The sequence below is a fragment of the Empidonax traillii genome, unplaced genomic scaffold, assembly GCF_003031625.1.
Source record: "Empidonax traillii isolate 1590-97213 ecotype Southwest subspecies unplaced genomic scaffold, ASM303162v1 scaffold1387:size224635, whole genome shotgun sequence".
Taxonomy (NCBI): domain Eukaryota; kingdom Metazoa; phylum Chordata; class Aves; order Passeriformes; family Tyrannidae; genus Empidonax; species Empidonax traillii.
The window spans coordinates 145884-164969 of NW_020956580.1; the positions used below are offsets into that span (position 1 = coordinate 145884).

General features: G+C 40.5%; 1 protein-coding gene across 1 annotated transcript in view; it reads left to right on the plus strand.

Annotated features, from left to right (window-relative positions):
* The window catches only part of LOC114069879 (von Willebrand factor D and EGF domain-containing protein-like), a 161647-nt gene that overhangs the window by 84682 nt on the left and 57879 nt on the right, over window positions 1–19086 (plus strand). The window contains exons 12-14 of the mRNA XM_027906980.1: window positions 10222–10358; window positions 11381–11536; window positions 16002–16106. Coding sequence (XP_027762781.1) covers window positions 10222–10358; window positions 11381–11536; window positions 16002–16106 — 398 coding nt within the window. The remainder of the gene's footprint in view (window positions 1–10221; window positions 10359–11380; window positions 11537–16001; window positions 16107–19086) is intronic.

Sequence of the window (19086 nt, forward strand, 5' to 3'; positions counted from 1 at the left end):
TTAGAAAGGTCCTGGGAGACGGCTGAGTCCAACCACTAACCCTCTTCACCACGAAACCATGTCCCCAGGTGCCACATCTTGATGGTTTTTGAACACTTACAGGGATGGTGACTCAACCACTTGCCTGGATAGCCTGTGCCAGGTCTTGACCACACTTTTGGTGAAGAAATTTTTCCTAACATCCGATTTAAATCTCTCCTGGCACAACTAGAGGCCGTTTCCTCTTGTCCTATTGCTTGTTACTTGGGAGAAGAGACCGGTCTCCACCTGGGTATAATCTCCTTTCAGGAAGTTTTAGAGAGGGATAAGGTCCCCCCTGAGCCTCCTTTTCTCCAGGCTAAATGCCCCCAGAGCTGTTTGCATACATACCCCAACACAGAGGGATGTGACTCCTCTTTTCAGGGAAATGTAGAGTGGTATCACACAGCAACAATGCACCTCCTGAACGGCAGTTCAAAAGACTGGAAGCCCTCAGAACTGAAGTCCTGTTGATGTCACTAAAAACCAGGATTTCACACCAGAAAAGGCTGTTAGAGGTGAAGAATTAAGATCAATCTCAGAAATAAAGCTGCTTGTTCCAACCAGAACAGCTTGAGCCCCCTTCCCTGGCAGTTCAGGCATCCTGACCTGGATGGCAGCACCAGGCAATCAGCACTGTGCAAGCACAGGCAGGATAAGCCTTTGGGCTTTGTGACTAATAAGTAGGGGTTCTGTGGGAAGGGAAAAAAAGTAGGAGAAATTAAGAATTGAATTAGGTTTCCATGGGACATCTAAAACTGCTGCCTCTTCCACTTTCTTTTAAAAAAAGACAGGATCAAAGAAACAGAAGGATATACCTTGATTTTGGAAATGATGAAAGTTTTAAGTGCCATTGTTAGGAAAAAGGGATTTTCCAGGAGAAGTTACAGGAGTAATGAAGGAGAAGGCAACTCCTTTTGCTGGCTATATATTTTCCCATCAGTTCCAAAACAAATCTCCCTCTAATTTTCTCAGGCTGGAATTATAGATGTGAATTAAAACTCCCCCAAGATCAAGGAGGCCATCAACGTAATTCAAATACCTTTCCCAAGGTCACCCAATCTCAGCTACGCTGCCAGTGCATAATAATATATTCTGCCACTGGTTTTGACCAGCAAAAACACACACAAAAAGATGGCCATGCAGTTTTTTTATGGATTGGAATACAAGCCATAACATATTTGGAATAATTTAAAATGAAAACATGCATAAAGAGAGAAGATATAAAGTGTGGCTTGCAGACAGGCTTTCTCCTCTGCTCTGCCTTACTCCAACAGGAGCAGTCCAGGTGGCCAGAGCTATAATTACCCTCACATGAAAATCGCAATTTGGAGTTGAAAGGCACCTCTGAAATTTGGCAACGCTCCAGAAGCTTAGACTTTCTTAATGTTGCTTAACATTTCATAACCCCCAGCCCCTCCAACACCTGTATAAGGTGCTTAAAATGTCATTACCACCTGTAATTAAAGGCAGAATCCAATTACAGCAGATAGCAAATCAGATTGGTGCTTACCATTTGTATATATTGACCATGTTGCTTATAAAAAAAAAAAAATCAGGACTAGTAAAGCACACATAGAGCAATGTAATATGCAGATTGTATGAAGCTCTAAAGAGCAATTACAAGATAAAACGTAATGAGTAATAATAGGGACAAATTAGTTTCAGTGAAGTAATGACACTTGAAGTTTAAATTTCTATGTGGAAAGTTCTGGGGGGAAAAAATAGCCAGCACAGAAATTAAAGTGAGCGAAAATGACAGTGAGAAGGTGAGAAGTTAACGCTTACCTACCTCACTTATGGATATCCCATTTTGGTATCAATGCATTTCTGTAACATTATTAAGAAGTGCTGTGAACTCAACTGCATTTTCAGAGCTGTGAACCACAACCACACAGGTCCCTCAGACCCATCTGCCACAGCAGTTATATCGATTACACTCTGGTATTTTTAGTTATCGTATAGACCTGTCTGAATTCATCAAATTTCTTTGGGCTGAGTCTTGTTCATGTGTTCTAATTATATAACATAAATTAAAGCACTAAATATTTAAAAAAAAAATACAGTGAGCAAAAGTATGGGGTCAGCTATCATAGTTCCTCAGGTGGGGTCTTCTGATGGAAAATAACTCTCCCTCATGGAAGAATAAGCTCAGAGCTTTGACCAAACTGGGACTGAAGATGAGGATAAAGTATATACTATAGAAATCTCACCAGTTATATAATTTTGCTGTATTTTTAAGCATAATTCCCATTCTCAAGGGAAAAACATGAGGAAGGCATTTAAAGAAAAGATGTAAGTTGTTTTGAGATCCTCAGGTGAAAGGGGACGAGTATTTCAGTCAGTTCTCTATGTCAAACTCCAATCTGCTTTGGAGACTTTGTATAGGAACACACAGACTGAACTAAACACTTTTCTCCCACTTCTATCAATTTGCTGATCTTTAAATTCCAGATCATAGTGATTATTTAAGGGCTGTCAGTAAATGAATGCTTTTTGGCATTTGCAATATGTGTTTTGATGACATGATGGGTCACAACGGTGCAGACGGAGTAATTGGGGTGTATTTGGTCAATTGGTGCCCTCCACAAATAAATTAGACTATACAAAGTAAAAGAATGCATATTAGACTTCTCAAAGAAAAAACAGTTCATCTCCAAAATCATCAGAATATCTAAAATGAAACATAAATACTCACTGTGTATAATGCTGGTGGCATCTGTCTCTGGGACCAGCCTGTGGTGCTGCTGTGACCAGACCTTCAAGGGAGAATTGCATTTTATAGCACCACAGGGCCCCAAAAATAGAGTTACCTGAAAATGTGGAATTTCTATCTGACCCCCTCCACAGGAATTGATCCTTTTTTTTTTTTTTTTTTTTCAAATTGCTTAGATTAGTAAACAAAGAAAAAAAAAAACCAAGCTTTTCACTAATATGGCAAAATATGTTATAGAGCAGCGAGGAAGCAATACACTTTAGCAATTCTATTGATTTTTCAAAATTGGATTTCAAAGGAAGAGTCAAACATGCTTGTGGGAACAGCAAACACCATGCTTACTTGCTCTTAAACTTTTCTGGCCAAAGAGAGTGTTATTGCTATTTAAAAAGAAAGAAAGAAACAAACAAAAAGTCAGTTACTATTACTGTGATGAAGTTACACTATCAAGAAAAAATCAGGTCTTTATTTACAAATGTTCATTTCTTTTTCCTTTATTCTCATTTTCTCACTAATTATTGCCTTTCCCATTCCACAATGTTGACTTTTCCTACCTATCCAGATGGGGGAAGTTTGAAAGTTTCCAATGCCCGAGCCCACCCCGTTCCTTCGAGTGTGTATGTGAGGCAGTGTTCTTCTATTAAAGTTTACAAGCTAATGCATCTGTTTCTATCAAATACATTTTTCTTCAACAATAAATTCTGTAAAGCAGAGAACACTTCAAGCAGATCTCCATGTACTGCTGCAACATAAACCACGCTTTAATACACAGCTTCCATCCCACTGGGATTGCGTTCTTTACACAGAGCTTAAAGATATTAAGAATATATTCTTATTTCCTTTAAGCTGGCATTAAAGAAGTTTCACTAAGATATCAATACTCTGTAAAAGAGGTTCTTTAGAACTTGAAAATGAAAACTTTTCTTTTGAGACCTGTTATCTCCACTTAATATCAATTTTTTTCCTCAGCTTACTGAGAAATATTGGAAAATAGGTAAAGAATAAATATGAAGGTACACATTATGCAATTCAACATTTTATTGGGTTTGGTTATTCAGCTTTTTCCTAGTTAAAACAATTTATGATTTAATACTGAAAGCAAACTGGGGGGGATCTTTTAAATGTTTATTTACAAAATACACTTCCTTTCTCCCAGACATCTAAAAATGAGTGGTTCTCATGATCAGTGATTTGCTCAGAGAAGCTCTGGATGTCCCATTCCTGATAATGTCAGGACAGGTTGGATGGGGCTAAGGGCATCCTACATGAAGGAAGTTATTCTGCAGCATCTCAAGGTCTGGGCCATAAAAATTTACACAATTACATTCTTTTCAAGCTAAAAATAGAGTTTGTATTAGCAGTCATAATTACAAAAGCTATAATGAGTAAATATCAAGCTTTGAGGTTACATTTTTAAACATAGGACTTATCCACTTTTGAAACCAGAACTTTTGTGCTTTTAGAAGGAATGCACACCTCCAACCACAAATATTTTAGTAAGAACTACGAAACTTACAAAAGAAAAACAGTTCAGAATCAAAAGAGAAAAAACCATGAGCTTTACCTACCATTGATGCATTCTGAGTGACACCCAGGCATCCTGCTTTATATTGATGGAGACTCATTTTTCTCTGTCACATAAAATATATTTTGTGGGCAATTCTCAGGGACTGACAAAGTTCATGCTAGTTTTGAAGCTTTTCTTCTTTTCATAGCGATTTTACTGTAGTTTTTGGTGGTGCAGATACAATAAACAAACATCTGAAAAGGCAAACATCAATATCAGCCTTAATCTACTGTTTTAACTCCCAGTCCTTTCCATTCGAAGCACAGACATGGCTGAGCAGGAAGAGGGCTATTAGCTTTATAGTTACAAAGTCAATAGAAACCGAATTTTAAAAGGATATCAAATCCTCATGATAAGGGACATGGAAGGTTGCATGCCCAGTGATCCATGCTATTCCCTGCAAACCAGATCAGGGAGATTAGTCTTTCCCGGCGATTAGTTTATTTGCTTTAATGCAAAGCAGGGAAAGTAGTGCAGTGAAATGTTTTTTTTCTGAAGGATAGGAATTAAATTGCTAGAAAAGGTTATAAAATTATAGGTCTGATTTAAACTGGCCAAAGCCAGACACTTCAGAAGCATGCCTATAACTTCTTTACATCAGGCTGTTTACAGGCACCACAGGAAATTTCAGCCTTAAATCTTGTTAAATCCAAAAGAAAACAAAAAAGCCCTGAACAAACAACTTCCTTCCCCAAATACTCACATACACACAAAATAAATAACAAATTCATGACGATTTTTGAACTACAGAATTAAAACCTGCAAACCAGTCTAAGGTGTGATTTAAACTGGCCAAAGCCAAAAATTCAGAGCAAATCTGTAATGCCTTTATATCATGCTTTACATTGTGTAAAGAGCCCACAACCTACCAGTGCAGAATGTTCAACCATGAACAAAAAGCCAAGTGCAATAACCAGATTTTATTCTAATTCAGTAACTGTAAAGATGGGAAAATTACTAAAAGCAACCAACTGGACACTGTTGTTAACATAAGGACCAAGATGACACCCACAATGACTCAAATCCCTTTGAGTGGCATCACTGCAGTCATTTGTAGGAAGCCTCAACGTGCTGCCAAGGGTTCTACCCTGAAGTGCCTTTGAGGGACAAAATCTGAGAGCTGCTTTGGTATAAGAGCCATGAATGCACAACCAGCACCTTACATTATATCATCTCTCAAGGCCATCTAGGAAAGAGGAAAATATTCTGTAGTCAACAGCACACTCCTTTTCTATTGCTGCGGTAAATTGCCAGCAAGCCTTTTAAAAATAGAAGGATTAAGTAAACCTAAAATGTCATAGTGAGATTTCTAAAGCAAAAAATAATCTACCATATTGTTGCAGCACATGGATGCTTTCAGTGTGAAATTGAGCCAGGCCATTTCTCACATGCAGGGAGTTCTTGCAAAATGCTTTTTCTCACACCCTCCCAGGGCTGGCTTATGCAATCCATACTGGATACCAGAGACCCTCAAAGCAGAAAACCAGATTCACTCCATGTTAGGAAAGATCATAGGTCTAGAGTTTGGTACTATGTAAACACATAATCATTACATTGGAAAAGATCCCTAAGGTCACTGAATCCAACTATTAACCCAACACTGCCATTTTCACCACTAAACTGTGTCCCCAGGTGCCACATCTACAGGTCTTTTAAATACCTCAAGGGATGATGACACCATGGCTTCCCTGGCCAGACTGTCCAAGCTGTGAGATAACTAAGCATCAAGCTGCTCTGATACAGGACTCTCATAGCTACAGTAGCTGAATGTCCACATCCACAACAGCAAGCTCTGGCATGGCAGCACATTCAATCAGCTGCATGATTTCAAATATAAGGCAACTGGACATTATAGGTCATTTTCTTCTGCACTTCAGCAAAGCTTTGACCAAACTCAGCACTTATGGTCTGGTTCTTGGTTTGCTCTTCATTACCTGGATTGCTTATTTACCATCCTCTTCAAGAGAAGCAGGGCAGTTCAGTTCCTTCTCTTTATTCAAACAAAATTCTTGATGGTATCAATTCCAGATCTGCTGCTCCAGCCCAAAGCCACAAGTGTAGCTTTCAAACACTGCAGAAGAATGTTTATCTGTGCTGGGATATTTTTCTAATCAAAAGTGTAAATCCAACATGAACCATATCTATCCATCAGTAAGACTTCAATAAGTGTGGTTTTGCAAAATTCTTGATTTGGTGTTAACTGTCTCCATTTTACTTCTACATCTGTGCATATTATTTACAAATACACTGCAACAAATACCTATAAAACCAACCATGTATTTGGGGCAGGAGGTTCAGTCTATTATATAGCCTTGTCAGGTTTGATTCATGTAAATGCTTACAGAATGAAAGTGCACTGTCAACAGCTCTGAATTCACTGTTCTTTCCTGAAAATTCCTGCTACAGGTAAAGCAGAAGGAGGGGAAGGGTTCCTGTCTCTCGAGGGAGGCACAATACAATGAAACAGGGCAGATGCCTTATATCTGACCACCTGAGGTCTGGAGGCCTTTGAGATTTCCATCTTCAGAGCCCTCTCTCCTTTTTGTCTTGAGGCAGTTTCATTAAGACCCAAGATTTTTTACTTTTTTTCCCACAATATTTCCTGCTGTTCATCAGTGTTCCACAGCAATGCTCTGCCAGGTGACAGATGAATTCTGTGTACTTGCTGCGTGTGCAGACCAGGCATTAGAAATGCAGTGGGATGCCCATGCCTGAGCCAGAGAATGTGAACACAGTTTTTCAGTTCCTCCACCATAACATGACTGTACCCTATCACCCATCTGAGCCTCGGGTACCAGCCTGAACTTCAGTTTTTAATATACTAATAAAAGTTGAAGTACATTTTTGGCCTACAGGCCATACAGGGAAAAGAAGAAGGATGTTTGGTCCTGGATTTTGTTGTATTTTGACATTCACATTCCCTAAACATAAATCATTAATGTTCAAATAGATCATACTTCTCACTAGCTTGTTCCCTGAACTGCCTGATTTCCTACAGATTTGTCTCCTGCCTCTAACTTGCTTTTCTACAGACATCAGACATCCATCCCAGGTCTCCATAACCTCTGGATATCTGCTCTTTTGCCCTCGCTCTCACCTTTGTGACATTTCCCAGACCTTTTTATTGCTCCTGTCTTTCTCCCCTCCAGCCTTTGGCTGAACTACTTGCAGAAATTTTGCTGAGGTTTTTCAGGCTCTCCAATATTTCCTTCTGATGTCTTCACCCCTCTAGCCTTCGAGTGCATGCTGTGCAGAGTCTTATTAATTACCCATCCACTAACACAAGGAATGATGGACAACTGAGCCTTGATTCCATCACCCCCAGCAAGAGCAGGATCTGTGTGTTTGAGTGCCCAGCTACCGACCGTCACAAGACTTTTCCAAAGCCAACGTCATGGAGAATCAACAGAGTTGAAAAAGATCTCTGAGATCATCAAGTCCAACCCTTGATCCAACACTGTCACAGTTACCAGACCACGGCACTCAGTGCCACATCCAGTCTCATCTTAGAAACCTCCAGGGACAGAGAATCCACCACTCCCTGGGCAGCCCATTCCAGTGCCCGATCACTCTCTCAGTAAAAGTTTTTCTTCCTAATATTCAACTTAAACCTCCCCTGGCAGAACTTAAGACCGTGCCCTCTCACCCTCCTGCTGGTTGCCTGGGAGAAGAGACCAACATGTGATATATCTCCTTTTAAAAACCCAACAAAAATAACAACCACTGTCAGTATTTAGGTGCTGCCTATACTGAGGTCGCAGGTCTGAACTAGAATATCCATTTCTTTAAAAAAAAAGGAGACATTGACTTTTTTTAGTTGTTGCCAAGTAGTGTTTATATTGAGTCAAGGACTTTTCAGCCTCTCATGCCATGACAGTGAGCAGCCTGTGGGTGCACACAGAGATGGGAGGGAACACCGCCAGGACAGCTGACCCCCACTGACCAAAGGGATATCCCATACCATGTGGCATCACTCTCAGTATGTAAACTGGGGGGGAAAAGCTGGCCAGGGGCTGCTGCTCAGGTACTGGCTGGGCATCTGTTGGCAAGTGGCGAGCAAATGCATTGTGCATCACTTTTATGTTCTAAATATTTTGTCATGATTATTATAATTTCTATTATTTTCTGCCTTTTCTCTGCCATCAAACTGTCGTTATGTCAAGTCATGCATTTTCACATACTTACCCTTTACCTCCCTGATCCTGCTGGAGGGGCAGTGAGCGAGAGACTGTTTGGTGCTTAGTTTCTGCCTGGGGTTAAGCCCTGACAAGTGTGCACAGAGAGGTTTGAGAGAAACAAATACGAAATTCTGTGCTCACACTGTAAGTCATTGAAAAAAAGATTACCCACCAAGGCTGGGCAATCTTGTCCTGACCCTGACCCAGCAGTGTGCTCACAAAGATGTCAGGAAACCCCTGGAGAAGTGCACGGGTCTCATCAGCAAGCAACTGACCTGAGAGTGCTTTCGTGGAACAGGAAGGGCTGCAGGAGCACATTTCTGTGCCTCACTCCTTCCCAGGCTCTGAGATTCTACTTCAACCACAGAAGGCTGAAAATCTGCAGTGATAATGAAAACGTTAATGCAATCTGAGCTACCTCAGTACTAGTGGGGCTAACCATTAAAATCTCATGAAAAACATAATGAAGCATTTTTTTTTTTAATTTTTATGCACTAACCACAGAAGAAGGCAATTTATCAAAACCAGTCACCACATCTGACTAATAGTTTTGTACATTACAGGAATCCACGACTAACTGATGAAAGCTGATAAGCTGTAAATGGTTTCTCTTCTTGTAAATATTGCAAAGCATCCAGCAGTTTTGGTAATACTGCGACAATAAAATCAATAAAAAAAAAAAAAAAAGAAAAAAAAAGAAAGAAAGAAAGGCTAAAAGCATTTCAGAAGTAGGGGGGGGGAAAGTATTTTCATTATTTTTCATGCTTATGTTGCTTTTCTTCCTTTCTTTCTCTGTAAAAACCCGAGCCATGCAGCTCTGTTGTTAAGGGCTGCAATCTGGTGGGATCCCAGTGTTTAAACCACATTCTTGTAGTTACAGACTAAATGGCAGAACCCTAAAGGAACAGTGAGGTTCTGGGGAAGGTTATCAACTCAGCTCAGGGTATTTTGCCCCACAAATTAGAGCTGAACTAATGTACCACTAAAATACCAGGTGACACAAAACTTCTGTTTTAGCTAAGTTACAACTCAGAGAAAATTGATAGGAAAAATTGTTTTGCCAAAGCAGTGGTGATGCTAGATATCTACCTAATTATATCTACCTTGATGTCTACCACATTATATTTTTTCTAAATTAAAGATTTTTTCTAAATTAAAGATTTGAATACTGCCATCCAGTGACCTCTGTGAAAATAATCCCAATATGAAAGCAATGAGCAATTTTAAATGGTGAGCACCTAAAGTAAAACAGAACCCAAATGAAACTTTCCCTGAGAATCATAAAATATTTTAAAAACAAAATGGGTGAAAGTCAGCCTTGTAAGGGGACCAGCACAGGCTGTACATCACTTAATGTCTCAGAGTAGGATTTAAGTGAAACTTAACTGGTGCAAGACCTGTGTCTGACACAGTGCAGACCTGAGTGATACCCATTAATGTTTTAACCCTCACAGGCAAGCTTTTCTTTTAGGATCCTTTTATTGCCTCCATAGCTTTTGCAAATAAAGGGCTCCCTTTTGCACTGCTGTTTCACACCACAAGGAGCCTGGTTGCATGCTTTCCCTTCCAAAAACGGCAGTTCCTCTATTCGAGAGAAACCCACATGTAGGCAAGGAGGACCCTTAGGAAAAGTATTAAACCAGAGCAACCAGGAAGAGCAACAACAACCTCTCTGATAAAGCAGAACAGAACTGCCTGTAAGTGCTACTCTCTAAAGCTTTGTATCTATCTCACCCTTTCAGAGCAAGCTCTGGAAATTACAGGCTTAGAGAACGGGGGTCTCTGCGACGTCCGTGCCTCCGACTGCACCAGGATCCGGGTGTTTGGCCTTGGCTTCGAAGAGTCGCCCAACCTGCACTGTGAGGTCACCAGGTTAATCGTAAGCAGCTCATCAAATATGGATGATGCAGTCAAACTTTGGCATGTTTCTATAAAATGCTTTTACTCTGAACTCTCACCTCTATCTGCTGCAGGTGGCAACAAATACCTTCCAGCTCCGTTGCCAATGTGTCTGCCACGATCGAGGGGAGCTGCAAAGGCTCAGCCCTTTCATGGACTTGGAAATGCATAGCTAGGAGTTCTTGCTTGTTTTCTCTGAGGGGTTTTGTTTAACTCTTCTCTGGTTCAGCTGCACTGTAGTCCACTGAAGCCTGAAATCACAATATTATTTCTCATTTTGTACATCTGGAATCAGCATGCTTGGTTGTTTTCCTAAACACATTTAAATGCCAGGTTTTGTGGCTGAATATAAGGTTTCTTCGGCATAGTTACAGAGGCTGTTATTTGAATTTTCTTAGTCCTAGTTCAATACCAAATCAGAAGTTTTAATGAGTATTAAACCTATCATTTACATTAACACTACAATTTTATCATAAACAACCATACACATGAAACACTAGGACTGAGTTTGGTGGATCAGCATACACAGATATGAAATGTTTGATTAAACTCTTAAATCCACCTCAGAAAAGGCATTCAGCCTGATTCCCAGTCAGTGTTCATGAGGCACAGCTGAGATTTGCCTGCCATGCCCACTTAGGGCTCCACAGGCACTTGGCAAGTCGTGATGTCTCGTGCAGCTGATCTAGAGAAGTATCTGACATCACCTTCAAGCAACAAGAAGCTGGCTGCTGAGCTCCAGGGGCAAACACAAAGTTTTTCATCACATTACCCTGTCTCATCCCGAGTGCAGACCACCACAGCACCTCCTAAATCAATAGACCACCCGCATGCGTAGACGAGCATGGTTTCCCCTTTCCTATAAGTAACAGCACCATTTCTTTTAAATAAACCATCTGGGAATGCCTTACATTATTAATTAGAAATATAAACATATGTTGACAACTAGAATTCTTTTATACGAGCCTACAGTTTCTGCACTCTCCTTCTGTTTTACTGTAGCATCTTGATGGCAAATGGATATCAAGAGAAAAAGAGACCACAAAAGCAGATTTTCTCAGCTCTGAGGCTGTTGACTGCCAGATCCCTCCCCTGAACATTACAGAGGCTGTGCACTTTGTGGCCTGGGACGAGCCGTTCGCAAGATGGCAAGTGAAAGTAGGAGTTTCTTTTGTTTCTAAGAAATGTTTTAGGAGAAGAAAATCACTTGTCACGGTAAATTAAAATGCAAAGCACAATTTTCTTCCTTTCAGAAATGAAAATGCCTCTAGAAATGCTCACGTTAATGTCATGTAGGGAAAAGAAAAAAACATCCCACCAACCACAACAGTATGAGCTGAACCCAGGTGTTTCTGTAGGCAATCCAAAAGTGCAAATTACAACCACTTCTCCAGGTAATCACCTTAGATTGATTCAAATGTACTAATTAATTGTTAATCATTAGTACCCCATCTCTGGAAACCTCAGCTCACACTCCTGATTAGGCAGCAAGTGTGAGAGAGCTTTGACTCCCTGGTTGCCTGACTGATGCTTGTGCAGCACAGAAGGGCACTGGGTGTCTCCTGGGCAGCAGGTGAGGGCTGGCAGGGCTTGAGCTGGGATGTCGTGGTCACAGTGATGGTCTGAATGACTGCAGGAAGAAGTGTGGGCAGTGGCAGCTCATGCTGCGTTCTCTACTGCAGTTTTAGCCCCTCTTGTTCACAAAATGATACCTATTTTCTGAATATTTCCAGGAAATCAGTGCCTTCCTGACCCTGCATGCCTGCTGCCTTTGATCTCATTCTCAGCCTGGGTGGTTATTTTCTGCAGATTGGTTGTTCTTTATAAGACTGAGATCTTTTAAAGGCTCTATAGCTGAGAAGAATATACTGCCATTGCAGGGAGACTGCAGATGTGCTTTGAAAAATGCAGCATGTAAAATGAAACACATAAAACACTCATTTCACCACGGTGCTACTGCCTGTCCTGCACCCCACAGCTCTTTGTACCCCTGGCTGGGAACATGTGCTGCCACGTGGCCTGGGGAAATCAGAAAGATGCTTGGCATTGCATGTTTTCTAGTCAGCCATTTGTTTGAAGTAGGTAGGGATTTGGGGGTTAAGTCATAAAGGTAAGATCTCTGTGGGAGCAGAGCCCAACAGCTCCCTCCTGGGGTGGGGTGGACCTCGGACCTTCCTTCTGGAGAAGGTGCTGTCACAATGAGCACACACCAAGGCTGAACCAGGAGGGATGTTCCCCTGCTAAAGGCTCCAAAATTTCTCTAAAGAGGGATTGGGCTCTGCCAATTGTGAGATAAAATGGTGCCTCATGGTGGAAGGATCTGAGAGGGAGGCACCCTCAACTTTCCTGGCCCGGGAGGACAGCAAAAATCCTTGCACGTGCACAGGAATATTCCTCCCGTGTTATCAGAACAGCTTCCTCAAAATTCAGGTATAGCACAATCCAGATTGTGTTCCAGTGCTGCCTTTCAGCCCTGTGGAGGTCTGTATAATTTTTCTCTTTTTTTTCCCCTCAAAAACAGACACAGAATGTCTCTTTCCATGCATTTAAGTTCAAGAAAACCTCTGCACCTGTGGGCCTTCTGCCCTTTCCCTCTCCTTCAAACCCTGCAGAAGAACCAGGCTGATGGCTACGCAGAGAATGCACAATTAAATCATCTCAGCCTACGTACAAATCCTAGTTCTCCTGTGGATCTTTTTGATGATCAAATTGGGAAGGCAGAGCCCAGTGCTCAGTTTCAAAGGCAGCTGGCCTTACATGGCAGCACAGAGAACAAAACCGTGGAGCTTTTCAAGATAAAAAATGATTTTCAATTAATTCCACAGATGTTCAAAAATTTGTGCCCTGGAAAATCCCTGATAAGATTTAATGCAACATTGATGATCTGGGTTATGTATCTATTGGCAGTTTCAAAATGTAGCTAAAAGATTTTTTCAGAACTAAAGATCAAAAATCATTCTTTCTGGAAATATCACTGTTCAGTATTTTAAGGCTCTGTCCCCCTTCTCAAATCAAATTTGAAAGGAATCAGCAAAATTTCACAAAGGCTTTTTTTCACTATCAGCATTGGGGGAACTGAGGTTTGACAAGCTCTTCTCAGTGCTCTCTTTCATTTTATCTGCTCTTGTATTCATGTTTCAGATTTTGCTCATTGTTTCCACTACATGCTGCTGAACATAGATAAGAAAGTACATGAGGCTACACCAGAGTGTTTGGTATAATTAATTGAGATATCAAAATACAAACCCCTACTTGGACAGCAGATGACTTGAGCTGTCCATCCAGATGCCTGGGTGTAGAGGTGCGAGAACTTGGCAGGCACTTATCTAATTTGGGAAGTAGTCTCTTCCTTTCTGTCGAGTCTTCGTTGTTGCCTGTATTTGTCAAGAACAGAAAAAGTATTTGCTAAAAAGTTAGTGAGGCAGAAACTGAATTTTAATTCAGGACAGCTTGTGTCTACAGAAACCACCACAAGGAGAGCTTTCATTATTCATCTGGAAACATTCATACAAATTCTATGTAGAGAGATGCCAATAGCCAAGATCATTTCATGATGGATGAAATACTTGAGGTAGAAGTGACAGAATTCCTGATTGTCCTTACCATTTATCCAGAACTTTCTTTCGAGATGATACTTATGCTCAAGCAAACAGGGCCCAACTCTAAGTAGGGTTTTGCCTTTTAAGGGCCAACCAAATTAAAAGAAATGTTTGCTCAGCTTAGGTGTCATTGAAGTATTTGTTCCACATCACTAGGGTGACTAATGGAAAAGCAATTAAAATAGCTATAAACCAACCCCATTATAAAAAGACACCAAAATGGATGTTTATAATAGAATGTAGAAAAAAAGATTTAAAAAATAATCAGATTACAAGAGTTACATCTCACAATGCTCACTTCAGACAGAACAATTAGTGCAACTTCATAGCTTTTTATATTTTTCCCTGTCTACCCATTTCTTCACCCATTATTAGTGCACTTGTATTGGGACAACATTGGAACTCTGGTAAAAGAATGAAATTAAATAAAATGTTAATTGTATTGGGAACAATATATTCTTAATGGAAGACTTGCTGCCACTGTCTTTCAGTGAAGAGCAGGACTGGAGGGGAGTTACCTGTTTTATTTTTTTCTCTTCTTAAACTGCAGGAGAAGTTCTTTACTTCTTTTAGAAGGGCTTTTACCTTTAGTACAACACACTATAGTCTAATATCTCAATAGTCTAATATCTCAATTATGTTTTTCCTTAAAGCTATACTAATGAATTTTACTGGGCCAATGAATTTTAGTGAAGTTCTGGACAAAATTATACTAGTCCAAAGAAGTTGTTTCCCTTCCACAATTTCAAATTGTGAATATCCGTCAATACTGCCTGCTTCTCTCCTTGTGGTGGTTTCTGTAGACACAAACACTCTTAGCTCACAGTGTGCATTTTGAGCTGGCTGACAACCATCCCTGTGATATTGTGGGACAATCTGCTCTATTATATTTCATGAGCTTTCAGATCATTCTTCGTGAACTTATGATAATTGGTGCTTTTTATGAAAATTATAAAGTAATTTTTGCTCTCTGTACTTCCATTTATCTTTGTTCAATTTAACATGCATTCTTTCTGTGAACTGAAAGAGTTTGTTGATTGATCAAAAACTTTTATACCCTTGATCTTGTAAAAATTCCTTTTAAAGGGAATGAGGATGTTTCAGATTCGGGGTCACAGGAGAGATGGAGGAGGGCTGAGGGATTGTTTTCATAGCAAGAAGACTCAGGGGTCCCTGACAGATCCAAAATAAAGGCCTTGTTAGATCTGCCAAACAGCTGCTTTATTTTGATTGTGAGAAGACAAAACCTGAAAAATACCTGACAAAAGGGCTTTGCTTTCCTGTTGGTGTTCATCAGAGCCTACAGCATGGCTTTCCACAGGGTTTTTGGGTGCTCTTAAGGGTTCACACCTCTGAAGAGGTGTCACAATGCTTTCCCAATAGCTAACCCATTCCCCACTTGTCTGGTATCTTTTCATTGTTATTGTTGGAAAATTACAATATAAATTTATTTAATTCTTTTATCTTGTCTTATATAAATTTCTTATATAAGAAGTGCCATGCTCAAGACTTCCTGAAATACCCAAATGTATGAGAAATCGTGAGCTTGGACAGGAGGTGACTGCTCTAACGTACCTTCCTATGGAACTGAGACTGTTGCTTTCTCATATTTTCCACCCCAGAACATTTTTTTAAGATGAACTTAAAATCACCTACATAATACACATTCTCTTTTTTCTTTTTTCTTTTTTTTTTTTTTTAACCCCAAGGATTTTGCTTACTGGTTTGTCATTACTAAGATAGTGTTCCTGAATTTCAGCCAAAAACCTTAATTTTGTATACCTCTTGTATTCAGAAAAGCTGAATGCCAGCTGAGCCAAAAGATCTTTTGGTTATTAATGAAGAGTTTCCAGTTTGGAGCATTAGGCAGTTTGTTAGCTTGCAGCAGAGCCACTCACAAGTGGTTTAATTTATCTTGCTGGCAGGCATCCAGTTCAAGGGGGCAACAATATATGCTCCAAAATGAGCAGACAGTCTCCATATGGAACATTATTAGTTATAAAGATGATTTTTGTATCATTTAGATCACTAAGGATGGCTTCCAGTACAGTAATTCCAGAGTGCTGACCCTGTTCGACGCGGTCTGCCAGGTCTGCCAATTCCACCCAACTGGACTTTGTAAATTAAAGGTAATTTAAGGATCATAAAGGTTTAACATGGATCGTTCATCTCTTCCTTAGTCCTCTCCCTCCCTTTCATGTACTGTGTGTAATAACTGCTCCAGAAGAGGAAAATCTATTTCCCAGGTCAGCTGCACAGCCTAACACTTTCCTCTTTCACAGTCTCATGTCTGGGATATTTTATTTCTTTTTCATATTTATGTGGGGTATGAATACCTTGGCGTAGCTTGCTTTATGATGGACCACTCTCTCTCAAACAGACACTTCCAGAAAGACCATGGTTGACAAATATTTATACTTTGCAGCTGTTAGTGGAAGTAAATAAGAGCGAGGAGCATCCCCTGAAAGGCTTAACTTCACTTTTGACGTGTTTCTGCTATTTTCCCTCTCCCAGCCTTTTTGGTGAGGGCACTGTAGCTGAAAGGTAGATCATTTCTATCCCCATTTTCTGCCTTAGCAAGAGGCATACAAAGATGCATGTCATACGGGTTTTGTCATGTGAGAACACCCTTGAGAGAACATAAAGCATTCTTGCTTACATTACACACTGCTGAGTACAAACATAGAGAATTCTGACAGTTTCAAAACCGCAATCAAAAGTCTAGAGCTACGTTTTAAATGGCCAACATGTTAGAAATTGTCTGCAGTCTCTTAAAAAGAGCTTCCCTGCTCTTATTTTCTAGACCTGCACTAAGCAAATTGTCTGCTATTCAGTGGGGCTTCAAAAGAAACTTTTTTGAAAGGTATTAGGTGGGATATTTGAATGTGCTGATCCTGCTTTCCTACCCTGAGGCAAGTATGAATTAATAGGAGACCACCAGTCAGTGTTTTTATGAAATGAAGATTAATCAGGTACATCCTAACTCATTTTCCTCACTGTTCTCATTAAGGCTAATGGGGAAATACAGTTTTAAAACCTGCAGTGGCTGAAAGTGCATGCCAGTTACCAAAATAATAATAATAAAAAAAAAGTTCACATTTTTTTCAAGTAAATCAGTGAACAGAAATTTCTTTAAAGGCCCCTTTATAGGTAGTTTGACCCTGACTGGAAGTCAGGTGCCCACCAAAGCCACTCTGTCACTGCCCTACTCCGCTGGGCAGGGGAGAGAAAATGTGATGGGAGGTTCGTGGGGAGAGACAAGGACAGGGAGAGATCACTCATAGTTACAGTCAAGGGCAAAACAGACTTGACTTGGAGAAACTAATTTATCACCAATCAAGCCAGAGTAGGATAATAAAAAAATAAAAGCAAATCTTAAAACAACTCCACCCCTCCCTTCTTCCCATCTCATCTTCACTCACAGTTTTCTCTCCCTCCTACCCTGCAGGGGTGCAGGGGAATGGGGAATGGGGGCTGCACAAGTTCATCACACTTTCCCTCTGCTGCTCCTTCCTCCTCAGGGGTTGGACTCCTCACACTCTTTCCCTGTTCTACCTGAGTCCTTCCCAAGGGCTGCAGTTCTACATGAACTGCTCCAGTGTGGGTCCCTCGTGGGGTCACAAGTCCTGCCAGCAAACCTGCTCCAACTTTCACTTCCAGCAGCTTCTCCCAGAAGCCGCCCCTGCAGCTTCTCGGCTGCCACACCCTTGCCACACAAACCCAGTACAGTCCAAATGAGGGCAAAACCACTTAAATTTCAGATTAAAATAATTGTGTCAGAACCATTTCGGTTAAAGGTAGGGTGAGGTTTTTTTTTTTCAAAGGCTCTCCTTATTCATACATTTTTGAAACCCAGAAATATATATGGTCTCTCAATATGCTGTTGTTCTCTAGGGATTATAGTAATATCTATCCTAAAATGCTTCAAGGGACTATTTGAACTAGGCTTCCAATTGCAGCAGACCACATTCTAATTATCCCTCCTTTAACATTACTCTGCAATACCTAAATTGCTTTCAGAAAAGGTGTTTCAATTAGGGGACATTTTATATCAGGCCATTTCACATTCTGTGTTCCTCTTTTATGGAGCCCATTCTGTACCACACTTTCACATCAGAAAAAAAAAAAAAATCTTTTTTTTCATCAGAGCATCAAGGTTTTCAAAACAACAATGCAATAAAATCTAATTAATATCCAGGTTTTAATGTTGAAGATCTGTCATTTTCTAACTTGTAGGGGTGATTGTGAGAGTCCTTTTTGTTTCTCTACTCTCACAGTATTACTTAAAATATCGACTAATACAGTTTGCAGAAGAATTTTGAGGCACTAATAAAAACACAAATCCGGTAATGAAACACATATCAGTCCCAGAAAAACAATGTGCATTGAAAGAAAGGAAAAGGAAAAATGCCTTTGATCCTGATAGCTTCTCCCTGCTGCTGTCCCACTGTGGCAGGGGCATTCCGCTGTTCCCAACAGCACATCAAGGTTTACTGGGAGTCTGCAAGGTCAGATGAAGTCCCATCTGCCTGTGTACCCAACACAGGCTACAAACAAAAGGCATAACTCTATCATAGGACCTTCCTGTGGTGTAGATTTTTAATTAGACCTGTTAATTACATCCTTGTGTTCGCTTCTCAGACAACACAAATGCCTTCACCCCATGTGGAAGGCACAGGGGGATGGCCCTGGTGGGCACCCTATCTAGGAAAGCATCAAGTCAGCCTGAAAGGCTACTCTGCCCACAGTTCATAAACTTCTTTGGGGATGTTCTGGCCCATCTTGGCACCACGGATGTGCTCAGCTGTTATTTACAACTATCTCATGGGAGCCTAAACTCTAACACGCTTCTTTATTCTGCTTTTATAGCATTGATTTTGAGGAATCTCCAGAAATAACTTACCAGAACAGGATTCTGTCCAAATGGAGCTTTTATCTAGTCTCAGTTTTTGTGAGTCTCATGGAGCTCACCTTTGAGTGATACCTAATACTCATTATACTACCAGTCACAGCTGGAAATAATGATCACATGCACTACACGAGTGTGGAAATGGGAAAAGAGTCACATTCTTTGCATTCATCTATGACAAAGCAACACCACATGTTGCC